The sequence below is a fragment of the Camelus bactrianus genome, chromosome 17 (assembly GCF_048773025.1).
Source record: "Camelus bactrianus isolate YW-2024 breed Bactrian camel chromosome 17, ASM4877302v1, whole genome shotgun sequence".
NCBI classification, from domain to species: domain Eukaryota; kingdom Metazoa; phylum Chordata; class Mammalia; order Artiodactyla; family Camelidae; genus Camelus; species Camelus bactrianus.
The window spans coordinates 15,890,338-15,913,524 of NC_133555.1; the positions used below are offsets into that span (position 1 = coordinate 15,890,338).

The window sequence follows — 23,187 nt, forward strand, 5'->3', positions numbered from 1 at the left end:
CATGGTGATGTGTGGGTCTGATATGTTCCTAGAAATTAGTTGTCTATTTTGGAACTTTTTTTTTTTCTTAAAACCATTTTTTAAACTTTTTCTTTTTTTGAAAAGGTAAGACAGGTCAAAGACAGGCACACAAAAATATATTTAAAAAGTCAGTCTCCTGTGTATAACTAAATTATCATGTATTTGCTATGGAATTCTACACACTTGAAACAAAAATGAACTACAATATGGGAGAATACCACAAATGTCATGTTGAGCAAAAAGTACCAGCCAGATGCAGACGGTACATACCATATGATCCATGTATATGACATTCACCAACAGGCAAAGCAAATCTTTGGTGACAGAAGTTGAAACAGTGGTTACCCACAGGGTGGGGAGTAACTTCAACAAGAAGATGAAAGTATTCTATATCTTGAACTGGAAAGTGCATGCATAGGTGTGGTAGATACACATAAAAATTCATGGAGCTGCAAACCAACGTGTGCATTTTACTTTAGGTAAATAAGAATAAAGTCAGTCTCCTTCCCACTACCTGTGGCTCCCAGCTACCCAGCTTCCGTCCCCAGTGGCCACTCCTCCAGCTGGGATTTCTTAATGCCCCTTTTCTCTCAGTACCTTCACCCCAGGGACAGAGTCCTGGGAGCAAGCCAGGCAGACACCAGAGGCCAAGGCTGTGGGCACCGGGCCATGGCTTGTGTGCACGCCCCTCGCCTTTCTCTGGCCTCTTTGGCCCTTAGCCCTGTGCCTCCCCCCTCCTCTTCCTCCTGTCCTCCTTGAAGGGTGGCTTGGGAGGTTGCTGACCCTTGCTAAACAGTGTTATCCCTGCTGGCCCTCCAGGGTGTGCCGGCCTAGAAAGGACAGCATGTGCTGATCAAGCTTATCGTTGACACATTCCCTCCCTCTTTTATTCTCTCTCTTCTGATCCCTGGACTGATCCTAGGACTTCTTGCTCCCTGGGCACTCAGTCTCAGAGAGCTTCCCTGGTCTCCTGCCCTGGTATGCTTCCCTTTTATGGGGTGGTCTTGATAACAACCTGCCTTGTGTTTGCATATAAACTGGGGTGGGGGGGCTACCTCAGAGGAAACCGAAGGCCTGTCTTATCTTCCCTCCATACCCTATCCCCACCCCCCACCTTTTAGCATCATCCTTTGACTCTGTCCCTACTCCCACCCAGGACTTCAGCCCAGCCAAGTCTTTCATCTTATCATCTGTGGTCCTCCCCTTACCACAATTCCCCATTGCCTGAGGACAGAGGGGCCTGAGTCACGTTCAAGTCACTCTGGCAAGCGTTCTTGGAGCAGGGCAGAAAGTAAAGTGTACTACTTGTTCCTCACCTCCAAGAAGCTTTTAAAGCCAGGGAAATGGTGCACAACCCAGGCCCAATTGTAATAGTTCTCAACCCAATACTTTGTATCGGTCCTTTCTAAGTGCTAGGCACCGACCTGCATGCTTTCCGTGCATTACGTCCCTGAATTTCCCAAATGACCTAAGGAAGATGTTTTTAGCCTCTTTTTGGAGATGAAGGCGCTGAGACATAAGGTTAAACTGTTGGCATGTGGCCGAAGGGATCTGAACAGCAAGCTCCCTAGGGAAATGCCCTACTTAAGCTCTGGGGGGGCCCAGGCAGGAGCTGAGTGTCCGGCCTTGGGGGACATTTAGTTGTGCCACACCCTGTCAGCACACTTCCCTCTTGCGTCAGGGGCCAGGGAAGGGGCTTCGGGGCGGCGTACAGGCTGGAGGCAGGGACTTCACAAGAGGCTGATACAAAGCTCCACGTGGCAGAGGAGCAGAAGCGCGCGGGGGAGCCCGGGCCAAAAGAGGCCCTACCGGCTCCCGGGGCACTGCAAGCCTCGAGGCACTGCGAGCGTCGCGGCTGTTGCAAGCCCCAGCGGCGCGCGAAAACTGCGCGCAACTACTTCCCTGAGGCGGCTTCGGGGCCGGGGGCCGGGCGAAAGCCCCACGGGGCGCCGCGTGGAGCCTGGCGCCCAGCGCCGGCACCCGGGCGCGGCCACGTGCGCCCCGCCGGGCTCGCACGCTCCGCCGCGCCGGGCCGCGGGGCCAGCGGCAGGCACGCGCGCCCCCAGCGCGCACACACTCCCGGGCACGCACACCGGCGGCCCGGCCCACGTCCGCCCCGCCCCGCCCTTTCCCGCGTCCCGCCCCCGCCCTCGCGGCGCCGGCCGCCGCCTTCCCATTGGCCGCCTGGCGCGTGACGCGAGGCGCCCGGCCCCGCCCCTCGTCAGTCACTCGGCGGAGGCGGCGCTGGCGGGGACTAGTCTCGTCCGGAGACTGGCAGCGGCGGCGGCGGCGGCGGCAGCAGCAGCAGCGGCGACGGCAGGAGCTCGAGCCCCAGCGGCTGAGGGCGGGCGGGCGCGGGGGAGGGAGGGGGGCCGGTCCGCGACGACTCCCCGGACGGCGTTTCTCCTCCGAGCGGCGCCGGGTTCGGCTTTGGGGGGGGCGGGGGTACAGCCCATCCATGACCATGGGCGACAAGAAGAGCCCGACCAGGTACCTGCTCCGAGCTGAGGGGGCGGAAGGGGAGGGAGGACTGGGGGCGGGCGGGGGCCGGCGACGACTAGGCCCCGGAGCCACCCGGGGCGGGGGGAGGCGCTGCTAAGATGGAGATCCGGGGGCGGGGGGAGGCGGCGGCGGCGGGCGGTGGCGGTGGCGGCGGCGGGAGGCGGTGTCGCTCCTGCTCGGGGCCGGCGGCTGTGCGCGCCGCAGCCATGGCGGCTCCTCCTCAGCCGCCCTCCGCCGCCGCCGCCGCCGCCGCCACTCCTCCCAGACAAAGGGAGATTTAACCAGGTGGGGAGGGAGGGAGGGCGCGAGCATGGGAGGGGAGAGGGAAGGAGCCTGCCCACTCCCCGCCGCCGGCCTCGGGCTGCCCCTGCGCGCCCCCTCCAGATCCGGCCCGCGGCTCCCCTCCCGGCCCCCCCAGCCCCACGCTCAAGTCCACAAGTCCGCCCGCTTCCTGCGCCCGCCGCGGCCCTTCCCGGGGCGCCGCCGCCGCCTACTGTGCGAGGCAGCACGGCCCGGGCCCGGAGGCTGCGGGGCGCCGGTGGGGGCGCGGCGTCCCCTCCCCCGGTCCCTCTCCTCGTCCCCGAAAAGGGTGGGTGGGTGGTCGGTCGCCCGAGCGAAGTTTCCAGCGCCTGATTCCTGCGAAAATACGACGCCTCACCACCGCCTGTTTTGCTGTCTTTCCCCCCTTTTCCTGCTCCCTGACTCTTCCCTCCCCTTTCCCCCACTCCTCATTCCGCCGAAGGCCAAAAAGACAAGCAAAACCTGCCGCAGACGAAGGCTTTTGGGATTGTAGTGTCTGCACCTTCAGAAACAGCGCCGAAGCCTTCAAATGCAGCATCTGCGATGTGAGGAAAGGCACCTCCACCAGGTACTTGAAGATCTGTGTTACCTTTTGTTATAGGACTTTTTTTCTTTTTTTCTTTTTCAAAGTGGGGAAGAAGGTTGTGAGCTCTACTTCTGCCCTCTTTCCAACTTGTTGATGATGGGTTTTTCTGCATTTGGGAGGGGGTGTTGATGTGTGGTTTTGGTTGTGTGTATTTCATGTTGGGTGCAAAGCCTCATGTTCACTGAATGATTTATGGGAGGGAATTTTTCCAGGTTTTGTCTTACTTCAAACAGATCCTGAATTTATTTGACACTTGAATCCTTTGGCTTATTGGTACTGGAACCAAACGTAGTACTTTTGCTATGGATTCTAGGACATTAGACCGTTTATTTTTGCCATGTGCAAAATGTTTTTAATTTACTTGCCCTGAATTATTTTTCTCTTCTCTGAGAAATGGAGTGGTGGTTGTACGGTAAAGTGGTGGTTGTGCTTTTCCTGTCCTGAGCTGCAAATGTCTGGTTTTTTTCTTGCACTTGAAAATGAATGCTGGGGTTTGATAAAGAAAGTGCATTTTGGGGAAGACTGAAGGGTCAGTTTGTGTATGGTTGGGGTTTTTTTTTTTCTGATTAGCTTATGCAGAGTGGTGATGGAGGACGATTTTTGCAAAGTGTGAAATGAACGGTGTGATTATGTTGGAGTTTTGTTTAAAGCTTTACTATGATGAAAAGAATGTTGAGAAAATTCCTTTTCATTTTGTTGGAGGTACTAAACCTTCGGGTATCAAAACGAGTTGAACTACTCCATAATCAACATTTAGATGTACTTGGATGAAATCTCGAAGCTACTTTGTAGTTTTCCTGTCATCTTTTAACTTGTATCTGGAATGTGTTTCAGTGATGTTAAGAGTTTGAAGTTAAACTATTCTTTATGCCGTTTAATGGTCAGACATTGGAGTGTGTGTGTATGTGTGTGTGTGTGAAAGGAACACAGAAAGAGTGAGTTCCTGGTGGATCTTTAAAGTTGGTTGCCAAAAGTCTCATTTCATCAGATACTTACTTTTTAATTGGTGGTGTTCCAACATGACCTTATAAGTAGTGCTCTGCATTTCTAACTAGGTATTTGTTCTTTGATTAAATGAATGTGTTCTGTTAGGGTTTAGATGCTTTATTTATACCTTGGAGTAAGTAGGGTATTGGGCAACTTGAGAATAACTGGGATGAATTGGTTCAGTGACTGGTGGATCAGTTCTGTGAATTCCACTAACTCTAAATAATGAGACCTTTGAATAAAAATACTCAGGAACTAGAAATATTTCCCCGTAAGTAGTTTTTAAAGTGAACTCATATCAATATTTTCTGTTATCATAGAGCAGAAAGAACACCCATTGGGAGCTTAGTAGATTTTGTTTTGCTGTCTAAAACAGGGAATTCCATCAAATGACATGAACGTTTAGAAATGTATTTGTTATCTAAAGCGGTAGTGATTGTATTTTATTTATGAGTAATGTTTTTTTACGTGTAGAATCCCTCAGAGGCCAAACCTCTTTATTGTGGTTTTGCTTTGAGTGTTACCGTAGATGATGTTCAAGTAAATGACTAGGAAACTCCTAAGAACTTGAGAACTTTACTGATGAAGAGAAACTTAAAGCAAATTCAAGTTTACATCCGATGTATTGCTGGGAAAAATTATCTCATAATAAAATGCATTTCAGTTTCTGCAAGTAGAAAAAAATCTGACTCATCAACTTTTTGGAAGCACGTGGAAGGTTTTGACTTTAAAAACAATATAGATGCTAAAATGTTTTGAGTCACAGATGACAGCAGTGGAATTCAGTTTTTTCAACAAATGTATTATTAATAATGAAAATATTCTATAGTCTGTTCAGGGATAGGATACTCACCTATTCTTTTTGAGAATCTCCTAGTAATTTTTTGATGTCTGTGGTTGTATAGAATTTGAACAGATTTTAGACATCTGAGGACTTAAAATCTTACCAACTCTTGATATTCTTACATAGCTTAAATTAGCTTCATCTTGGTTATTGTCAGTATTTTGGTGTGTTAGATCTAGAACTCTATAAAAAGACTTTACCCTAGAAGTCATTAATCGGAAGGCAAATAACATTTTGTGTTTCTTATGCAGTGAATGGGCTTCATGTGTAAATTTTGTAGGTTTCTGTTCTGTCCAGTGTATTAACTTGGTTAATTTCTGTGTGCTGCTAATTACTGCTCTGTTTTTTACCTGGACCTTTTTCTTGTAATTTTCTAGGATAATTTTTAAATAATAAAAGGAAGTCTAACCTGTTGACTGGTATAGAAATTGGGTTTTATTGCTCTGAGCTGCTGTTTCATATTTTAACAGCTTTGCTAGTTGGCTAGCCCAGTGGTCATTTGGAGTTTGTTCATCACTCTTGTCGTTGTTGCCGTCGTGTATCTACCAGTAAAGCAAAGAAGTCAGCTTTGAATTAGTGGTAGTCCAGTAGGACACAGAACTGTGTATACCCTTTGAGATTAGAATTGATGTTACTCAATTTGATTAGGAAAATATTGCTACTCATCCAAAGAACATTTAATTCCTAGGATGTGAAAGATTCTGCTCGACATGGTGGGGGGGTGTTAAAAAAGGTTGGTAAGACACTTCCAGGAATGACCATAATCCAAGTTATAACGGTTCTAAGAGAGGTATAAACAAAGTGCTATGGGAAGTCCCAGCACTCGGGGTTGGGCATCAGTTAGAAGGATTTCCCCCTCCCCCCAACTCTTCTGGACAAGGAGAATTGATATCTACAAAATTACCTGCCATCTTTCACTGTTACTGCTATGTGTACTAGATAAATTTAATTCTGCAGGTAGAGTCATGAAAGTAATTTAGAAGGTCTTTTCTTTCTGGAGCAGCATAAAGCAGAATGAAAGATCAGAAGCTCCAAAGGAACGTGTTACGAGAAGGAGGTGGCACCACTTCCTAGGCTACTTAGAAGTTCAGGGGGCGGTAGAGATCTCTATTTTGAATGTACTATCAATTTTATGTGGGGTATCTTTGGTTCTTAAACTTCTTTTTCCATCTACACTGTTCCACGTTCTACCCTTTGCCGGTTATTTTTTTTTTAATAGTTTTATTGAAGCATAATTTACTTATCATAAAACCCACCAATTGTTCAAGTGTACAATTCAGTGATTTTTAGTAATTTTAAAAAGTTGTACAGCCATCACCACAATCCAGTTTTAGAACGTGTCCACCACTTTGAATGGTTTCCTTCTGCCTGTTCTGTGGCGTCCTTTTACCCAGTCTTCAGTACTGGAGCCCGGAGGAGGCACCTGCTGCTGGCCGGTTGCCTTCCCACCAGGCTAACGTGCTCTAAGCCTTTCGAGGTAGTAAATAAAGGAGTGCGCATAGAAGCTGGTTGTGGGTGGGGAAGAGACACTATCCCTTCCCTAGGTGATAGCTAAAGTAGTATTTCCCAGCCCATTTTGCCAGTCTCCTGAAAGAGGGTGCCAGTTTTTAAAAGGAAAAAAAGCAAAACAAAAGCACAAATTCACAGATTTACCTAACCGTTGTCCTGTTAAGTTGAAGTTCTTGAGTGTTGGGCAGAGTAACTTCCTAGACTTGGTGATAAATTAAATATACTTTACTTTTGTTCTTATTTCTTTGAACGCAGTGGTCTCTTTAAACATTGCTAAAACATTGCTGCAGCTCGTCTTGATTAGTGGTTCTTTGATAAATAACTGCATGTTGACCTTCCCATACTGCTTAACACTCATTGGAAAATCGGAAAATTTTTGCACTGGGTAATTACCATAGACTTAAAATTTTTCTCAGCTTCATCTCCAGATTTTTATCATGGTGTTGAGTTGAAATCATGTTTTATTTAATTCCTGTTTATTTGAATACTATCTTCCTGAAAAGTGTACTGTATTTAGAGCTTTTTTTTTTTAATGGAGGCACTGGGGATTGAACCCAGAACCTAGAGCATACTAAGCACACACCCTACCACTGAGCTGTACCCTCCCCCCTTGTATTTAGAGCTTTTACAGAAAAATAAAAGTGAGCAGTTTGCTGTAAGATATGTAATAAAATTGGCTTTAAAGAAAAGTTGGTACTCAGAATATCTACTGGAAAGTTGGTACTCTGTTGATAGTGTGTAAAACGTTTTCTTTGTTCAGGAACTCTGATTCTTCGCACTTAGAGCTGTGGACTTTGTCTCCCCTTAAATTCAAATACCCAAACATCCCAAAGTCTCTTGAGTAGTTTTGGAGTGCTTTAGAAGTGGGAAACACATATTTAGTGAAACGTGACAGTTTTGCTCTTTGCTGAAAGCTTCAGAAGCGCATCATCTGGTGACACTTTTCAGATAGGAAGACTTCCAGAAAGCAGAGGGGGTTCCTAACCTGGAGCGAGGCTAGGCCCTTCCCCACCACAGTGGTTTTGCTCCTTAGGCCATATTGGGTTTACTGAAGTGTTGGTCATTCATAAAACTTCTCCATAAAATACGTCGAAAAATTACCTGTCTTCCAAATCATCAAACCTTGTCAAACCTTTCAGCCTCGAAGCTCTTACAAAAGTGGGAACAGTTTTAAAGATCACTCTTACTCAGAAATGGAGTGATAATTTATTTTGTATTTGCTATTACATTGAACTTAACTGATTTATTGGTACTGACTTGATCTTTTGTATACTGGATGACCTTGAAGTAAATTACCTGGGTAGTTGTGGTTATTTGACAAGTTTTTATTGAGTATGCAGCCATCTGGGCTCTGGGTGTACAGTGGTGTAAAGACAGACAAGGTCTTTGTTTTCATGGAGCTTGAAATACTATGGAGAGGAAAAGAAAATAAACAAGTGAACAGAAAAATAAGATAGTTTCAGCTAGAGACAAGTACTACGAAGAAATTTGAGCAGGGTAGGGAACTGTAGAGTGAGGAGAGCTGGGTGGAGTGATGCTTTATAGACATTGTTGAGATGCACACTTGCCTTTTTAGGAAACGCTGGTGCTGCTTTCTTATGGAGCAAGGGGATTGTGATTTCTGGAGGTTTACCTGTGCCAGTTAGCTCATTTGGTTGGGGACAGTTTAGAGTTCGAGTGTTTGTGCGTAGGCGACTCAACTTGTCTTAGTTGCGTGTTGTAGACTAAACTCAGACCAGCTAATGGGTCAGTATATCCTATTACAGTTGACCCTTAAACGACTGGGAGGTTAGTGGCACCAATATCCGCCCTCCTGGGCGCTGTCAAAAATCCATGTAACAATTGTCCCTCAGCATCCTAGGGGCATGTGTACCAGGACCCACCATGGGTTTCCCAGGATGCTCAAGTTCCATAGTTGGCCTCTGTACCTGTGGTTCTGTGTCTGTGGATTTAACCAACCATGGATTGTGTAGGACCGTAGTCCATATTTATTGGGAAAAATCTATGTATAAATGGACATGGGCAGTTTAAACCCATGTTGTTCAAAGCTCAGCTGTTACTAGGATGGGAGGTTTTGAATGGATTCAGTTGTGTATTGTTTATTCATGCTTCATATATTTATTGTGTGCTTCTGTAGATGCTGAAGAAATTCCAAGTGGCTGTAGTTTACCAAGATAGTTATCAGCACTAACTCAGTTCATCAGTACTTCTGGTAATAGTGGGTCTCCAGATGTCTCCTTCACAAGTTGAACTAAAACATTCTACAGTCATTGTGGCTCTCATTTTTCCTTTTGCCCTGTCACCAAAGGAGGCCTTTTCTCTTTGTGGCATCTTCCTTTATACTTCCTATCACTAGCTCCCCTCCTGTGTTTTTTCTTTTTACCTTTGTATTTTTAAGTTAAACTTTTTTAACTCTAGCATGCGTATGGAGAAGTGCACAAATGATAAGGCTTGATAAACTTTCACAAAGTGAGTGCGCCTGTGTAACCAGCATCCAGATTAAGAAACAGCATTACCAGAACCCTAGAAGTCCTTCGGGTGCTCTTACAGTGTCTTCCCCCTACCCCAACGCTGTCCTGACTTCTAACACTGGAGATGAGTTTTGCTTGGTTTTGAACTTCATTTAAGTGGAGTCATACAGTATAGTTTGTACTCTTTGGGGTCTGGCTTCTTCCACTCATTGTTATATTTATGAATATCCGTGTTGTGTGTAGTTCTTGTTTCTTTTACTAGTGCTGTTTATCCTAAGACTGTCTTAGAGCTCAACTCTGCATACAGGTCCCTAACACGTTCTAGAGATAGGATCTCTCCTCAGCTTCTTGTCATTACCTACACCCTTGAACACAGCTGTCTCCTCCCAGCAACACCGTAAATCCACACACATCATTAGGTGAAAGGAATAAGACCTGGTATGGGGAACTTTCTAGAATATTTAAACGGAGTAAATAAACTTTTGCGTTTTGTGAGTTGTATTGTTCATCATTTATATTTGACGGCATTGGTTAAATTGAAAATTCCTGCTCTTAAGGAATCTAACAGACTTGTTGAAAGGATAAGACAATGAAAAGATAGCCAGCGGTATGAACTGCATGGTGGGTTTGGAATAATGAGTAGTAGTACTTTTTAGAGGAGATGGAGATGGTCAGTCTGGGGGGGTATGATGAGGAGGGCCTAGCTGAATCTGGGGTTTAAAATAGGCCTTTTTGATTCTTGGATGTAGGATTTATTGTGCAGGTTGATACAGGTTCTCTGTCCCTGCCTACCTCCTTTTTAACTGTTTACTCTCTTCAGATGTCATCCATACCTTTCCACTTCTCTTTACAGGTTGGTAATCCCCAGATGCTGTTTACTAACCACTTGTCACCACCCGCATGCACACATACATTTGACAGACAGATCCAGCTGGTTCTTGGGCCTCTCCACTTGGGACAACTTAAGTTATGTCCTGGTTCTCATTGCCTCTAGGATAAAGTCCAAATCCGGAGCACCACAAAGGGCTTCTGATTTGGTCTTTTACCATTTCTGTAGGATTTCTGGAAGCAGCCTGCCACCACCCCATCTGCCCTCCACGCACAGCATGTGTGTTTCATGCCAGACTGCTTGGTGTTTTCCTAACATGGACCGTGATGTCTCATTTCCATACCATCACACGTTCTTTTCCTCTGGATTTTCTTCCGAAGTGCCGCTCCTTCCTTTTGAGTCCTGGCTGACTCCTATTTGTCCTTCTAGGTGGCTCAGGACGCCTTTCCATCACCTGCAATCATGTATGCTCTTTGTAACACTTGAACTGTTTTTTTATTTGATTGCCTCTGTTACGTGTTCACCTTTTTTGAAGGCAGGACCTTTCTTTTCAAAGCCTTATTTTCTTATGTCTGTTACAATAAGGGCACCTAGCAGGGGTTCAGTGAATGTATATAGAGAGTAGGTGAAGACTGGAAGTTTCAACTGGAGTTGTCTTTAATACTGTTCCAGTTAGGAGTTCTAATACATACTTTTGCATATTGGGGCTAGCATCCTATATGTAAAGTTACTGGATTAGGGGAGATTTGTCTTTATGAAGTGTGTCTTTAAAAAGTAGTTTTCTCATTTTTCTGGCTTTGTTTTCTAAACATGTTCTAGAAATTAAACACATACTTACAGCCTTAGAGGCTGTGGGCCATGCACTTAAAGTACTTTCTGGGATGGTTTTGAGCTTTAGAGCTTTTAGCACACTTACCTACATGACAATAACTGTGAAGATTCTTACTCCCTTTTGGTTGCCCATTTGATGATTTAAGTAGCCAAAAGTCATTTCAAGAAGTCTGGTAATAAAGCAGAGGATAAGTCATGTTGCGCAAAACCAGTTTTGAGGTGTGATAAGGAACTCGATGGGTGTGCTTGTAAGCTGGCACCTAAAGGCAGTTTCAGAATGGCTACAGAACACTCTGGGTGTTGTTGGAAATGTCATGCTACCTTGGCCATTGTGTTCAGTTGTGCTGTGTTAACATACTCAGCTTGATGGTTGTGCCTTGTACATGGTGTACGTTACTGTTCTATTGAATAAATTGGGTTAATTAGTTCTGTTAAGTTGAAGTCTTGACTCATTTATTTAGCTGTAATTTCAGTTCTGTGCAGTGATTACACAGACTGTGCTGCCAAGGATGAATTCTCAGTAAAGGCAATGCAGATAAACTTCTGTTACTGAGAAATCATAAATACAGATCTTTCTCACCCTAAAATGGGGTTATGCCCAGATAACCCATCATAAGTTGAAAACACCTAAAATTGGAAGTGCATTTAATACACCTAACTTGTCTAACATCACAGCTTAGCTTAGTCTAGCTTAAACATGCTCAGGATACTTTTAACAGTAGCTTCCAGTTGGGCAAATCATCAAACAACAAAACCTGTCTTACACTAAAGTATTAAAAATCTCATGTAATGTATTGAAGACTGTACTGAAAAACAGACAGGTTGTCTGGGCACAGAACGGTTGTGTTGGGTGCTTGCCCTCGTGGTTGTGATTGGATGGCTTACTGGGACCTGGGGTCTCCTGCCTCTGCCCAGCATCACCAGAGACTATTTATTGTACTACAGATCTCTCGCCCAGGGATAGATCAAAATCCAAAATCTGAAGTGTGGTTCTGCTGACTGTATATCACTTTTTCAAGTCGAAAAATGCTAAATCGAGCCATCTTAAGTCGGGAACTGTCTATAGTTGAAATCACAAAGTAAACATGAAATTTTTATTTTTAAATGTGAGTAGATTTTTATTCTTCCTCTCCTTTCCTCACTCTGTCATTTTAGAAGATCTATTTAAATGATCTTTTGGTTGGGAAAAGAAACTAGGAAGGGGTATGTGAAAGAAACATCTTAAAACTTGTTCAGAACATTTTCTCTGTAATTTAAGAGAATTAGCAATACAATAGAAGGTGACACTTTGATAGCCTTTGGAAGGCACAAGAAATTTAGAGTGATGTTAGGATGCCAGTTGCATCAGTGTATTGGGTCTTAAAACCCACTGTGTGTAGTGCTTTGTCAGAGGGAGAAAACAAACCTGGTGACTGCTGTCTAAGAACAGGTCAGATGTCATAATGTAGGCGATGAGTTTTATGCACTGTTCATTTCTTTTACAAATTTGAAAATTGTTTAATATCATAAGTGCTGCAAGAATATTCAGGGTTGCAAGAGACAGGAATTCACCTCAAACTACCTTAAGTCAAAACAAAACAAAAAATGAATTTATTGGCCCACATAGCCAGTAATGAAAAGGATACTACTGTCCGAACTCAGAATCAAAGGAAGAACTGCAGGAACCCCAGTCACTTGCCAAATTCCTGGACCATTCTTTGTTGCCTGGAGGTTGAGATACTGTGATTGTGCAGTCCTAACACATCTTCAGGGTTTGTTACTTGAAGGGAGATGGGACACTTAGAACTAGGTGGACAGAAAATAGCTCTCATGGTATAGTATCCCGGCTTTGTTACTGGGCTCGTGGTCCTGATATGTTCAGTTCTAGTTTCAAACTACAATGAACTCCTTGAATCAGGAGCTCTGTTTATCTGGTATTAAACCAGCACCTTATACATTTTTATCATATATATATAAAGGAAAAAAAGATTACTAGTGACCATTGGTAAAATTTAAAGATACTGATATTCTGTAGGTTAACTTCCTTTATCGTTATGTATGGTCACTAATTCTTTGTCTTTGTTACAAAGGTAATCCTTATTATAAAAAACTTGGACAAAACAGAGAAACATAACTAAACAAAGTCCGCTGTCATTCAGAATTATTTATTCAGCAATTTATTTATTTGCTGGGTCACAGATATTTGAATAACTGGTTTTCCAGGTGCTTTGTTTTAATATGCTAGTTCATTGAGTTTTCAAAATGATGTAGGTGTTACTTGCATGTGGGAATCCAAGTATGAGGCAGTGTGTGATATGAAACAAACTGAGTCTGATTGGAAAGATATACTCTAACCTGTTAGTTTATATGGTTCATTTTGGATTCTTCTAAGAGAAAATTTCTTATGAACACCTTATGGTCTTAGGATTTTTATTTGTAGACCATAAAACTAAAATCCAGGTTTAGGATTTCTTTTTGGAGTGTTTTAACTTGGGGAAGAATGAAAATGTCACTGAATTCTTAATACTATCTGTAGCATAATTAGTTTTGCCCAACTCCTTTATTAAAGAACAAATAACTATACAACACGACCCACATTTAATCTTTTTATACTGAATTTGTTTAAAGTGGTGGTTCTCAAACTGTAGCATGCATCAGAATTACCTGGAAGGCTGGTTGAAACACATTTTTGGGTCCCTCCCCTAGAATTTTTGATTTCGTAGGTCTGGGGTAGCCTGATAATTTGCATTTCTTACGAGTTCCCACGTAATGTTGATGCTGCTCATTGGGGGAGCACTTTGGAAACTACTGGTTTAGATGATGTTAAATTCTCCTTTAAAGGGAAGCCAGCTAGGCTTCCTGATGAAGCTGAAGATAGTTTCTGATGCTTGTTCTGGAAAAACTATGTCTTGGCTTTTGAAGTGAGTTTAGGGGAAATAAGTGATCATTATTCTCGGAACCATGTTTTTAATCCAGAGCTGGCATTAAAGATGATTCCTTAATAAATATGTTGTGTGAAGTATAGGAGGATTTATAAGTTGGACAATATCAACTAAACTTGTTTATTTTTTACTTTCTACAATCAGCCATTATCTTGCATTACCAACATGTGGGTTGAATTTCAGATAAATTTATTTTGAAAATCTATCTCTTTACAACATATATTAGGCAGAAACAGATCTTACAATCAGTACACCAACATTGCAGTAAAATGTTGGCAAAGAACACTAACAGGTAATTATGAAAGAATTACAAACTAAGTCAGGAAACATGAGAAATGTATACAGCCTTCCCATTATTCAAATAAATACAAAATAAGATAATGTTTTTTGCAAGTCAGTAATTAAAGATGAAAAAAATTTTTTTAGTGAGGCTGAGAAGTGGGTATTCCCGCTGACCCTTGGTGGGTGGTATGCTAAGTTGACAAAATTCCCGAAGGCCATATGGCAGTGTGAAAATTTGTGTAAAAATTTCTGTGTATGTATATTATTACATCATTATTGTTACAAAATATAAAAACTACCTACATACGAATCAGCAAGGAATTGTTAAGAAAAAAGTATGAAGTAGCCATGAATATGCTGCAGCTCTTAAAAATGTGTTGAGATCTCTCATACACTGATGGAATATAAAATGGTACAACTACTCTAGAAAACAATTTGGGCAGTTTTTTACAAAACTTTCCATATGACCTAGGAATTTCATTCCTGAGTATTTATCTCAGAGAAATGAAAACTTACATTCACACAAAATCTCTTCACAAGTGTTCATCGCAGCTTCATTCGTAAGAGCCTAAAACTGGAAAGCAATGTAAAAGTCCTTAAGTATGTGAATGGTGCATCTTTACCACGGAATACTACTCAGCAATTAAAAAGGAACAAACTGTTGATAAATACAACAGCTGGTGTGCATCTCAAGGGCTGAGTGAAAAAAGCCAATCTCTAAAGGTCACATATTGTAGGATGCTATTAACATCCTTGAAATGACAAAATTACAGAGAGAACAGGTTAGTGGTTGTCAGGGGTTAGGGTTGGTGGAGGAAGGGAGGGAGGTGGGTGTTTCTAGCCCTATAAAGGGCTAGAAAGAGGGAGATCTTTGTGGTGATGTAATGGATCTGAATCTTGATTCGGTGATAGTTTCATTAATCTACACATGTGGTAAGATGTCATAGAACTGTTTACACACATTATACCAACATAAATTTCCTGGTTTTGATTCTGTACTATACTCAAGAAGGTGCAATCATTTCTGGGAAATTGGGTGAATGTTATGTGGGACCTTTTACTACCTTTGCAACTTCCTGTGTATCTATAATTATTTCAAAATAAAAATTTAAGAAAAATTTTGGAAAAAATATATAATAAAGGAAAATGTTCGTGATATATTAGAAAAAAGTTTCAAAATGATAAAAATATGATTCTGCTTTAAGTTATATTTCGTACCATTTCATGTAATATACATACCTAGAATTAATAGCTGATCAAAATAGTAGCTCTGCTTGGAGGGATGATGGCTTTGTGTGTATGTGTGCTTTTCTACAATTTTAGTGTAGATGAATTGGTATCACTTTTGTAGTTGGAAAAAACACTTCCACATTTGGAAATTTTTTTGCCTTTGTTTTTTAAAAAGTTTTTATACAATTTTTAAAGGTTACATTCCATTTACAGTTATTATAAAATATTGGCTATATTCCCTGTATTGTACAGTTTGTCGTAATCTGTTACATCCAATAATTTATATGTCCCACCTCTATAAAGCCCCTCCCCCCATAAGCACTAGTTTAGTTTGTTCTCTGTATCTGAGTGCTGCTTTTTTTTGGTTATTTTCACTAGTGTGTTGTATTTTTCAGATTCCACATATAAGTGATATCATACAGTATTTGTCTTTCCCTGTTTGATATATTTCACTTAGCATAATGCCCTCCAAGTCCATCCATGTTGCTGCAAAGTTTTTTTTAATGACTGAGTAGTATTCCATGTGTGTGTATGCGAGCGCGCACACACACACACACAAATACCATATCTTCATTTGTTTATGAAATTTAGGTTGCTTCCATATCTTGGCAATTGTAAATAATGCTGCTGTGAACATTGGGGTGCATGTAACTTCTTGAATTATGACTTTATTTTCTCTGGATATATGCCCAGAAGTAGAATTGCTGGCTCATATGGTAGTCCTATTTTTAGTTTTTTTGAGAAACCTGCATACTGTTTTCCACAGTGACTGCACCAGTATACATTCCCATCAACAGTGTAGGAGGGTTCCCTTTTCTCCACTTCCTCACCAACAATTTGTGTTCTTTTTGGTAATAGCCATTCTGACAGGTGTGAGGTGATATTTCATTGTGGTTTTGATTTGCATTTGATTGGATGTTGAGCATCTTTTCATGTGCCTATTGGCCATCTGCATTTCCTCTTTGTAAAAATGTCTATTCAGTTCTTCTGCCCACTTTTTAATCAGGTTGTTTTTTTTGATGTTGAGTTGTATGAGCTATTCATATGTGTAGGATATTAATCCCTTATTGGCCATATCACTTGCAAATGTTTTCTCTCGTTTAATAGGTTGTCTTTTCATTTTATCAGTGGTTTCCTTTGCTATGCAAAAGCTTTTAAATTTAATCAGGTCCCATTTGTTTATTTTTGCTTTTTGCTTTAGGAGATGGATCCCAAAATATACTGCTGTAATTTATGTCAGAGTGTTGTGCCTATGTTTTTTTCTATGAATTTCATAGTATCTGGTCTTACATTTAGCTCTTCAATCTATTTTGAGTTTATTTTTTGTATATGGTGTTAGAGAATGTTCTACTAGAAATCATCAATGAATTTGGTAGAGTTGCTGAATATAAAATTAATACACAGAAATCTGTTGCATTTTTATACACGAACAATGAATATCAGAAAGCAATTAAGGAAGCAGTTCCATTTACCATTACATCAAAAAAAAATCTAGTAATAAACAATGCTCTAAAACATGTTGTATCTGTAAATTTAAAATTGTTTTGTGCTCTTTGATTTACAAAATTCTGTGTTGTGTTCTGAATCATTGTTGTCCAATATAAGTGTTACACATTGCAAGCCACGTGTAATTTTAAACATTCTAGTAGCCACAGCACTGAGATATTTTACGTTCTTTTTTGTCTTCAAATCTGGTGTGCATTTTACAGTTACAGCACAACTCAATTCAGACTAGCCACCTTTAAAATGCTCGGTAGCTACATGTGGCTGGTAGCTACCATATTGAAGAGTAGTAGCAGTAGTAGATGAGAGTCAGGGCGTTGGTGTCAGACCTAAGTTTTGAGTAACGCCAGCTCTGTCATTTGCTAACCTTATGACCTTAGGCATGTTACTTTAACTTGTGCTTTAATTTTTCGTTTATGGTTAAGAACTTCATAGGATAAATGAGTGAGTGTATGTAGCATACTTGGCACAAGACCTGGCACAGAATACACACAGTAAACAAATAAATACGTAACTTGGTAATGTTGTTATTCCAGTAGATCAAGTATTGGATTAAACAACTAGTCATTCTAAATTATGTTATTTTATTACTGTTTTTTTAAATGGAGGTACTGGGGGTTGAATCCAGGACCTTGTGCACGCTAAGCGTGCGCTCTTAACACTGAGCTGTTTCCCTTCCCAACAGCTAATCATTCTCGAGGCATGACTGATTTCTTAATAATATTACTAGTGAATAAATATATAAGGAGTATGTGAGATAATCTTTGTTTTCCAGAATTAAAGATGATATCCTCAAATATGGTATCTATTTGCATAGTACTTCACATTTTGCATGCCAGTTTTATGTCTGTTTTCCCAATGCAATACTCAGAGCAGTCTTGAGGTAGTTATTCCAACTTTCACAGTTGAAGAAACTAAGGCTCAAAAAAGTGAAGTAACTTATTTGATTTCATGCCCAAATAGTAGAATAGAAGAAATTAGAAATTTACTTGATTAAATGGACAGATTAATATGGTACCAATGTGTTTTAACTATGTTCTTTTGATTCTTTTCTTTCCACCTTTCCCATCTCAGGAGAGAACACATCACCCTCTTTTAGGGCCATTTAAATTAAGAGAGGGTGAAAATATTTCAGTTGAATTAGGTACCTTGCTCAGAAATGTCCTGCCGCTACTGCCCTAATCAGATCACCTATGATTGTAAAAAGTTTACATAAGCCTGTATAGATAGGTGATTTATATTGCTTGTTGTGATGTTTCCTTTTATAAAGTTGAGTTTCTCATTTTGTCTCTTGGTTAAATATACCCATAAGAGTGGGTTAAGAATATGCTACATATGCTGACTGCTTTGTCAGCGTAATAATCAGGTTCCCTAAAGTGCTGTTCATGGATTGACTTATTCAGAAAATCACACAGTTCTTTGGAAGAACATTGCGTGCCACCATTGAAGTCAGTGGTGAGAGGCAGTGAGTTTGTGAAAGACTGAATCTCCCAAGGCAGTGGTACAGTGGAAGGCAGTTGTCTCCTGGGCAGAGTCAGATGGAGCATATATCATTGGGTGTTTAGTCTCTCTGTTCTAATATGTCGGTTCTGCTTTGATTGTATGCATTGCTGACCTTACTTATGGTTTCTTCTTTAATTAAGAAAATTGAGGAAGTCACAGGACATCTGATTTGTTGTTGGGTACTCTGGGACAAAATGTATGACAGTAAACTATCAGTTCATCTTGACAAGGTAGTTCTGATGTGTATCATTGAAGCATATTTATAATAAGAGGAATTAAATTTTAGTGCTCAGGACAGGAGTGATGAATTGAGGGGTAGGTAGAATGTCCTTTGCCCCTTAGTTTTCTCTCCTTTTTCAGATTTTTCTGCCACTGCAATTATATTGTGAATACAGGCTTTTAAAATGTTATATTGTAAACAGTATATGTGTACAGATTTGTGTGCTAGGTTGGAATGTAAAACTGTGGGTTGCAGTTAACACTTGAAATTCCCTGAAATTCACAGAACTAGATGATTTCTGTGTTTCCTCCAATTCTGAAATACTGCGATTTATGTCAATTTTGGCAGCTTATAATAATAAAAGGACTCAACTATCATGGTCAAATTACTTATCTTAAAATATATAGAAAATAATGTATTTGTAATATCTCACCTTCTAACCCCAAGATATATCAGTAGATAAATAATCAGATTCTCTTAATAGGAAAGCTTTATCTATTAAAACTTTCTGGCATTCTCTAGTGTATGTGTAGCTGAATAGTTTCCTTAAGTTATAGTTAATATAAATTCATTATGAGTTAAGAAATCCTTGTCCCTAATTTTCCCAAAGAAATTAAATTCATTGCGGACTGACCAAAACACTAGATTCAGTTAATGTCCTATGAAGGATCTTTAAGATAAGGCTCCCTGTCAGAACACCTGGTGTGGAAGAGGAGTGTTTTGTAAAGCACAGACAGGTGTAATGTGGCCCTAGGGATATTCTTAGTCTTTGTTGTGTCGTTTAATTAAAAGAATGACTTTGATGCATCTTTTTTTTTTTTCTTTAAGTTTGTATTGGTGAAATAGTTAATACTTGTATCATGCCCTGAGGTAAAGCTTGCTTCTAACAGAACAGGTGTACATTGGACATTTTTCATGCTTAGCGTTTATTGAACAACTGTTTATTGAGTGAGCTCGGTACTGTTAAGTGTAACACAGATCCAGAAAGAGCTTCATCAGCGGTAACAGGAAGAGCAGTGGGATACAGCGCCTCAAAGGTTTCATCAGCTCTGCACCCAGTACAGTAATAATGCTGAAAAGAGCCAACATTGAATGGGCTTTTAACATGTAGCAGGCAGTGTTAGGCCCACTTCATGCACTATCTCATTTAATGCCTTCAAGGCTCTGATGTATACATAGATATATCCCCATTTTATGGATAATGCATTGAAGCTTAGAGTTTACATTCCTAACCCAAATTTAAATGGCACAGTTACACTTGAGTGAGTTCTTCCACCTTCACAGGATTTCCTAGTTCTGTTTAGTGTTATCTGAAAGTGGCATTACCGTCTGTACAGCCATTCAGTCTGTATATGTCAGTTTAGACTCCCACCCATAGCAGTCAGATACAAAATTCTGTTGATGATTTCCCCTGTATTTCTGTTGTTACTACCTTAGTTTAGGTCCTCATTATTTCATTTTTAATTTCAGTATGAACTTAAATAATCACAAGCCTTGTAACTCAGACCTGCATCTGGTCCATTGCATTAGCTTTGAAACTTGTAGGTGATGTCTTTAGAAAACAGGTAGGCTATGTAGCTTGTCTGCTTAGAATCCTTTGTTGCTCCCTCGTTGCCCAAGGAGGTATTGCCTTGTGTTGTTAAATAACAAGGTCCACCGTGGTCTGGTTCTGTGCTGCCTACCAGCTCATCCATACCGCGTCTTACCTTGCACCTTCTGGTCACTTAGTGTTCCCTCAACCTGTTCTTTCATGCCACTGTGCTGCCTGAGGATGTGTCTTACTGCTGCTTGGGAAATGCCACTTTCTGCTTCAAGACCCAGCTTATGCCACCTCTTTGGGAAAACCTTCCTTGATTCTTCTGTGATCATTGAAGCACTTCATGCACATCTCTAGCATAGCATATCATCATTTTGTACTGTAATTGTTCGTTGTCCCAAATCTACATTTGAAGCTTTCATGCGCAGGCACAGTGATGTACTGTTAAGTCTTCAGAGGTAGGGTCTTCTGTGCTGCTGTTTTTATATTCTTAAATGTACCTTTTAGAGGGTAAACTGTTCTCTTAATCTGTTTAAAATCTTGTTTCCTTTTAAAAATAATTGTGTCATATATTGGTTAACCCTCTCTGCAAATGGGTATGTTCATTTAAAAAAAACCCTTGGTAAATGACTTGGAAATACTGCCAACCCTAGTTTATTTCCTCTCTTCAGTTTCTAATTTTACTCTTTGCATAGTCTATTGTTACTCTTAAGATAGGCCCCTTAATTATCCCCCTTTCAGGTTTATATCTGCTTTTCTGCTTACAGTGAGACAGCAAATGATTGCAAAATAGAATTATTCTGAAGTAGTGTGTGTTTTAAAAAGTTGATCCTTCTCAGGAGATCTCCTAAAGAGTGCCTTCCTCCTAAATTCCAGTCTGTTCTCTGCTTGCTGGCTTAAGATTTTAGAAACAGAGCTATCTTGAAAGGTTTGTAAAACAGTAACCAGAGGGCCCAGGCTCAGGAGTCTGACTTACAGAGGGAAAGGTGAATTAAATTGATAAGATCATGAAGTCTGTATTTAGAATCAGAGAACCAAGTATCTTTGGGCTGCCTCTACTTCTGCTGTACAAGGTGAAGCAAAAGTAGGAGCCATGAATGCAGAACAACTAGTGCTGGTTTCCAGTCGTCTCGTATGACTTAGCATTTCCTCATCTAACCCCCAAATTCGTTTTAATCATTAGCGTCAACCTTTTTATCACCCCCCCCAACAAACAAACAAACAAACACCAAATAGCAGACAAACCCAAACACTGGAATTGATCTAAAAGAAAGGTTTCTGACAAATGGAAGTTGATGTACTTTTCTTTCCTTACCTCTGGCTTTTCAAGACTCAGGGATTCAAAACTCGGGAAGGAAGTCCTGCCTCTCCCTGTGTCCAGCCTCATGAAAATTTTTAGATGACATGAAGCAAGGAAGAGCTAACTAGATGACTGACCTTTGAGTAAATTCAGCCTGGCTGTGTTTTGTTCCTTTCATATCTTCTCTTGTGCTGGACATAAAAACATTTGGACCAGATACTGGTGTGGAGATAAGAAGAGCAGGGTTACTCTACTGTAGGGAATATGAGAAATAGCACAGTGACTCCAAAATTACACAAAGTTATAAACAAGCTAGATTTATGATCTCTTCAGTCTGCAGGAAAACCACTTTATGCCTTGGTGAAATTCTGGTGGTGCAGATTGTTTCTGAAGAGATGCATGTTATAATTTATAGGGTGTGTTTTGTGTCTGTGTATGTTATGGTAATGATGGTATTGATACTAAATTTACAGCTAAAATGTCAGGCTCTATTGCCAATTAAAATTACTAGGGATGAGGATAGAGTATCTTATAAGCAAGTAAGAAAATATGATCTACAAAAGTATGTTCTATTTGTGGCATTTCTAGAATGTCATCAAATGGTACTAAATAACTAGATTTGATCTCCTGACTTTAAAAAATATTAACAGTAAAGGGAAACAAGAAGTTTATACTGTACAGCACAGGGAACTATCTTCAATATCTTGTAGTAACCAATGGTGAAAAAGAATATGAAAATGAATATATGTTCCTACATGACTGAAGTATTGTGCTGTACACCAGAAATTGATACAACATTGTAAACTGACTGTACTTCAATAAAAATATATTAAAAAACAAACAAAGAAACCAGTAAAGGGGGAGGGTATAACTCAGTGGAGGAGAGCTTGCTTAGCATGCACAAGGCCCTGAGTTCAATCCCCAACACCTCCATTAAAATAAATAAACCTAATTACCTGCCCCCTAAAAATGTGTATAAATTTTGTACACTAACGTGTAATTTCTGTATTAACTCTGTGTGTTACTTAATCCTCTGTACTATGCAAGAAAAACCAGAAAGTATTTTACTGCAGTCAGGGGGGAAAGCACAACATCTTGTCATCTGTGTTTAATTTTTTTCAGTTTTATTAAAATATATTTGGCATGTAGAAAATTTCACAGTTAAAGAGTAAACTGGGAAACCACCACAAACCAGATGATTATATCTGTCACTCCTTAAAGTTTTCTTTTGCCCCTTGGTAATTCCTTTTGCCCCTTTCTATCCCGAGGCAACCACTAATCTTTTTGTCATTACAGATTAGCTTGCATTTTCTTGGCTTTTATATCAATGTAGTCATGCAGTATCCACTTTTGGGTGTTTTCTTTCAGTTAGTATGCCTATTTTGAGATTCATCCATGCTTATTACTTTTTATTGCTGAATAATATTCCATTATATCTGTATTCTGCTATTTGTTTATTCCTTCACCTGTTGGTGAGTTTCCAGTTTCTGGCTATTACAGATGAAATTGCTCCTAAAAAAATCTTTGTATGGACATATGCTTTTACTTTTCTTGAGTAGGTAGCTAGGAGTGGAAACTTTTTAATAAGTTGCCATACTGGTTTTTCACAGTGGTTATATTATTTTAAATTCCCAAAGCAGTGTATGAGAGTTCTAGTTGCTCCACATCTTTGCCAACCTTGATGTGGTCAGCCTTCAATTTTAAGCTGATAGAAGGCTTCTAATGATCCGTCATTGTGGTTTTAATTTGTGTTTCCCTAATAACTAATGATATGGAACATATTTTCATGTCCTTATTTGCCATCTGTATAT

General features: G+C 40.6%; 1 protein-coding gene across 1 annotated transcript in view; it reads left to right on the forward strand.

The window, feature by feature from the left end:
- Positions 1-2,354: 2,354 nt before the first annotated feature.
- The window catches only part of RYBP (RING1 and YY1 binding protein), a 71,488-nt gene continuing 50,655 nt past the window's right edge, over positions 2,355-23,187 (forward strand). The window contains exons 1-2 of the mRNA XM_074344461.1: positions 2,355-2,511; positions 3,266-3,391. Coding sequence (XP_074200562.1) covers positions 2,480-2,511; positions 3,266-3,391 — 158 coding nt within the window. The 5' untranslated portion in view covers positions 2,355-2,479. The remainder of the gene's footprint in view (positions 2,512-3,265; positions 3,392-23,187) is intronic.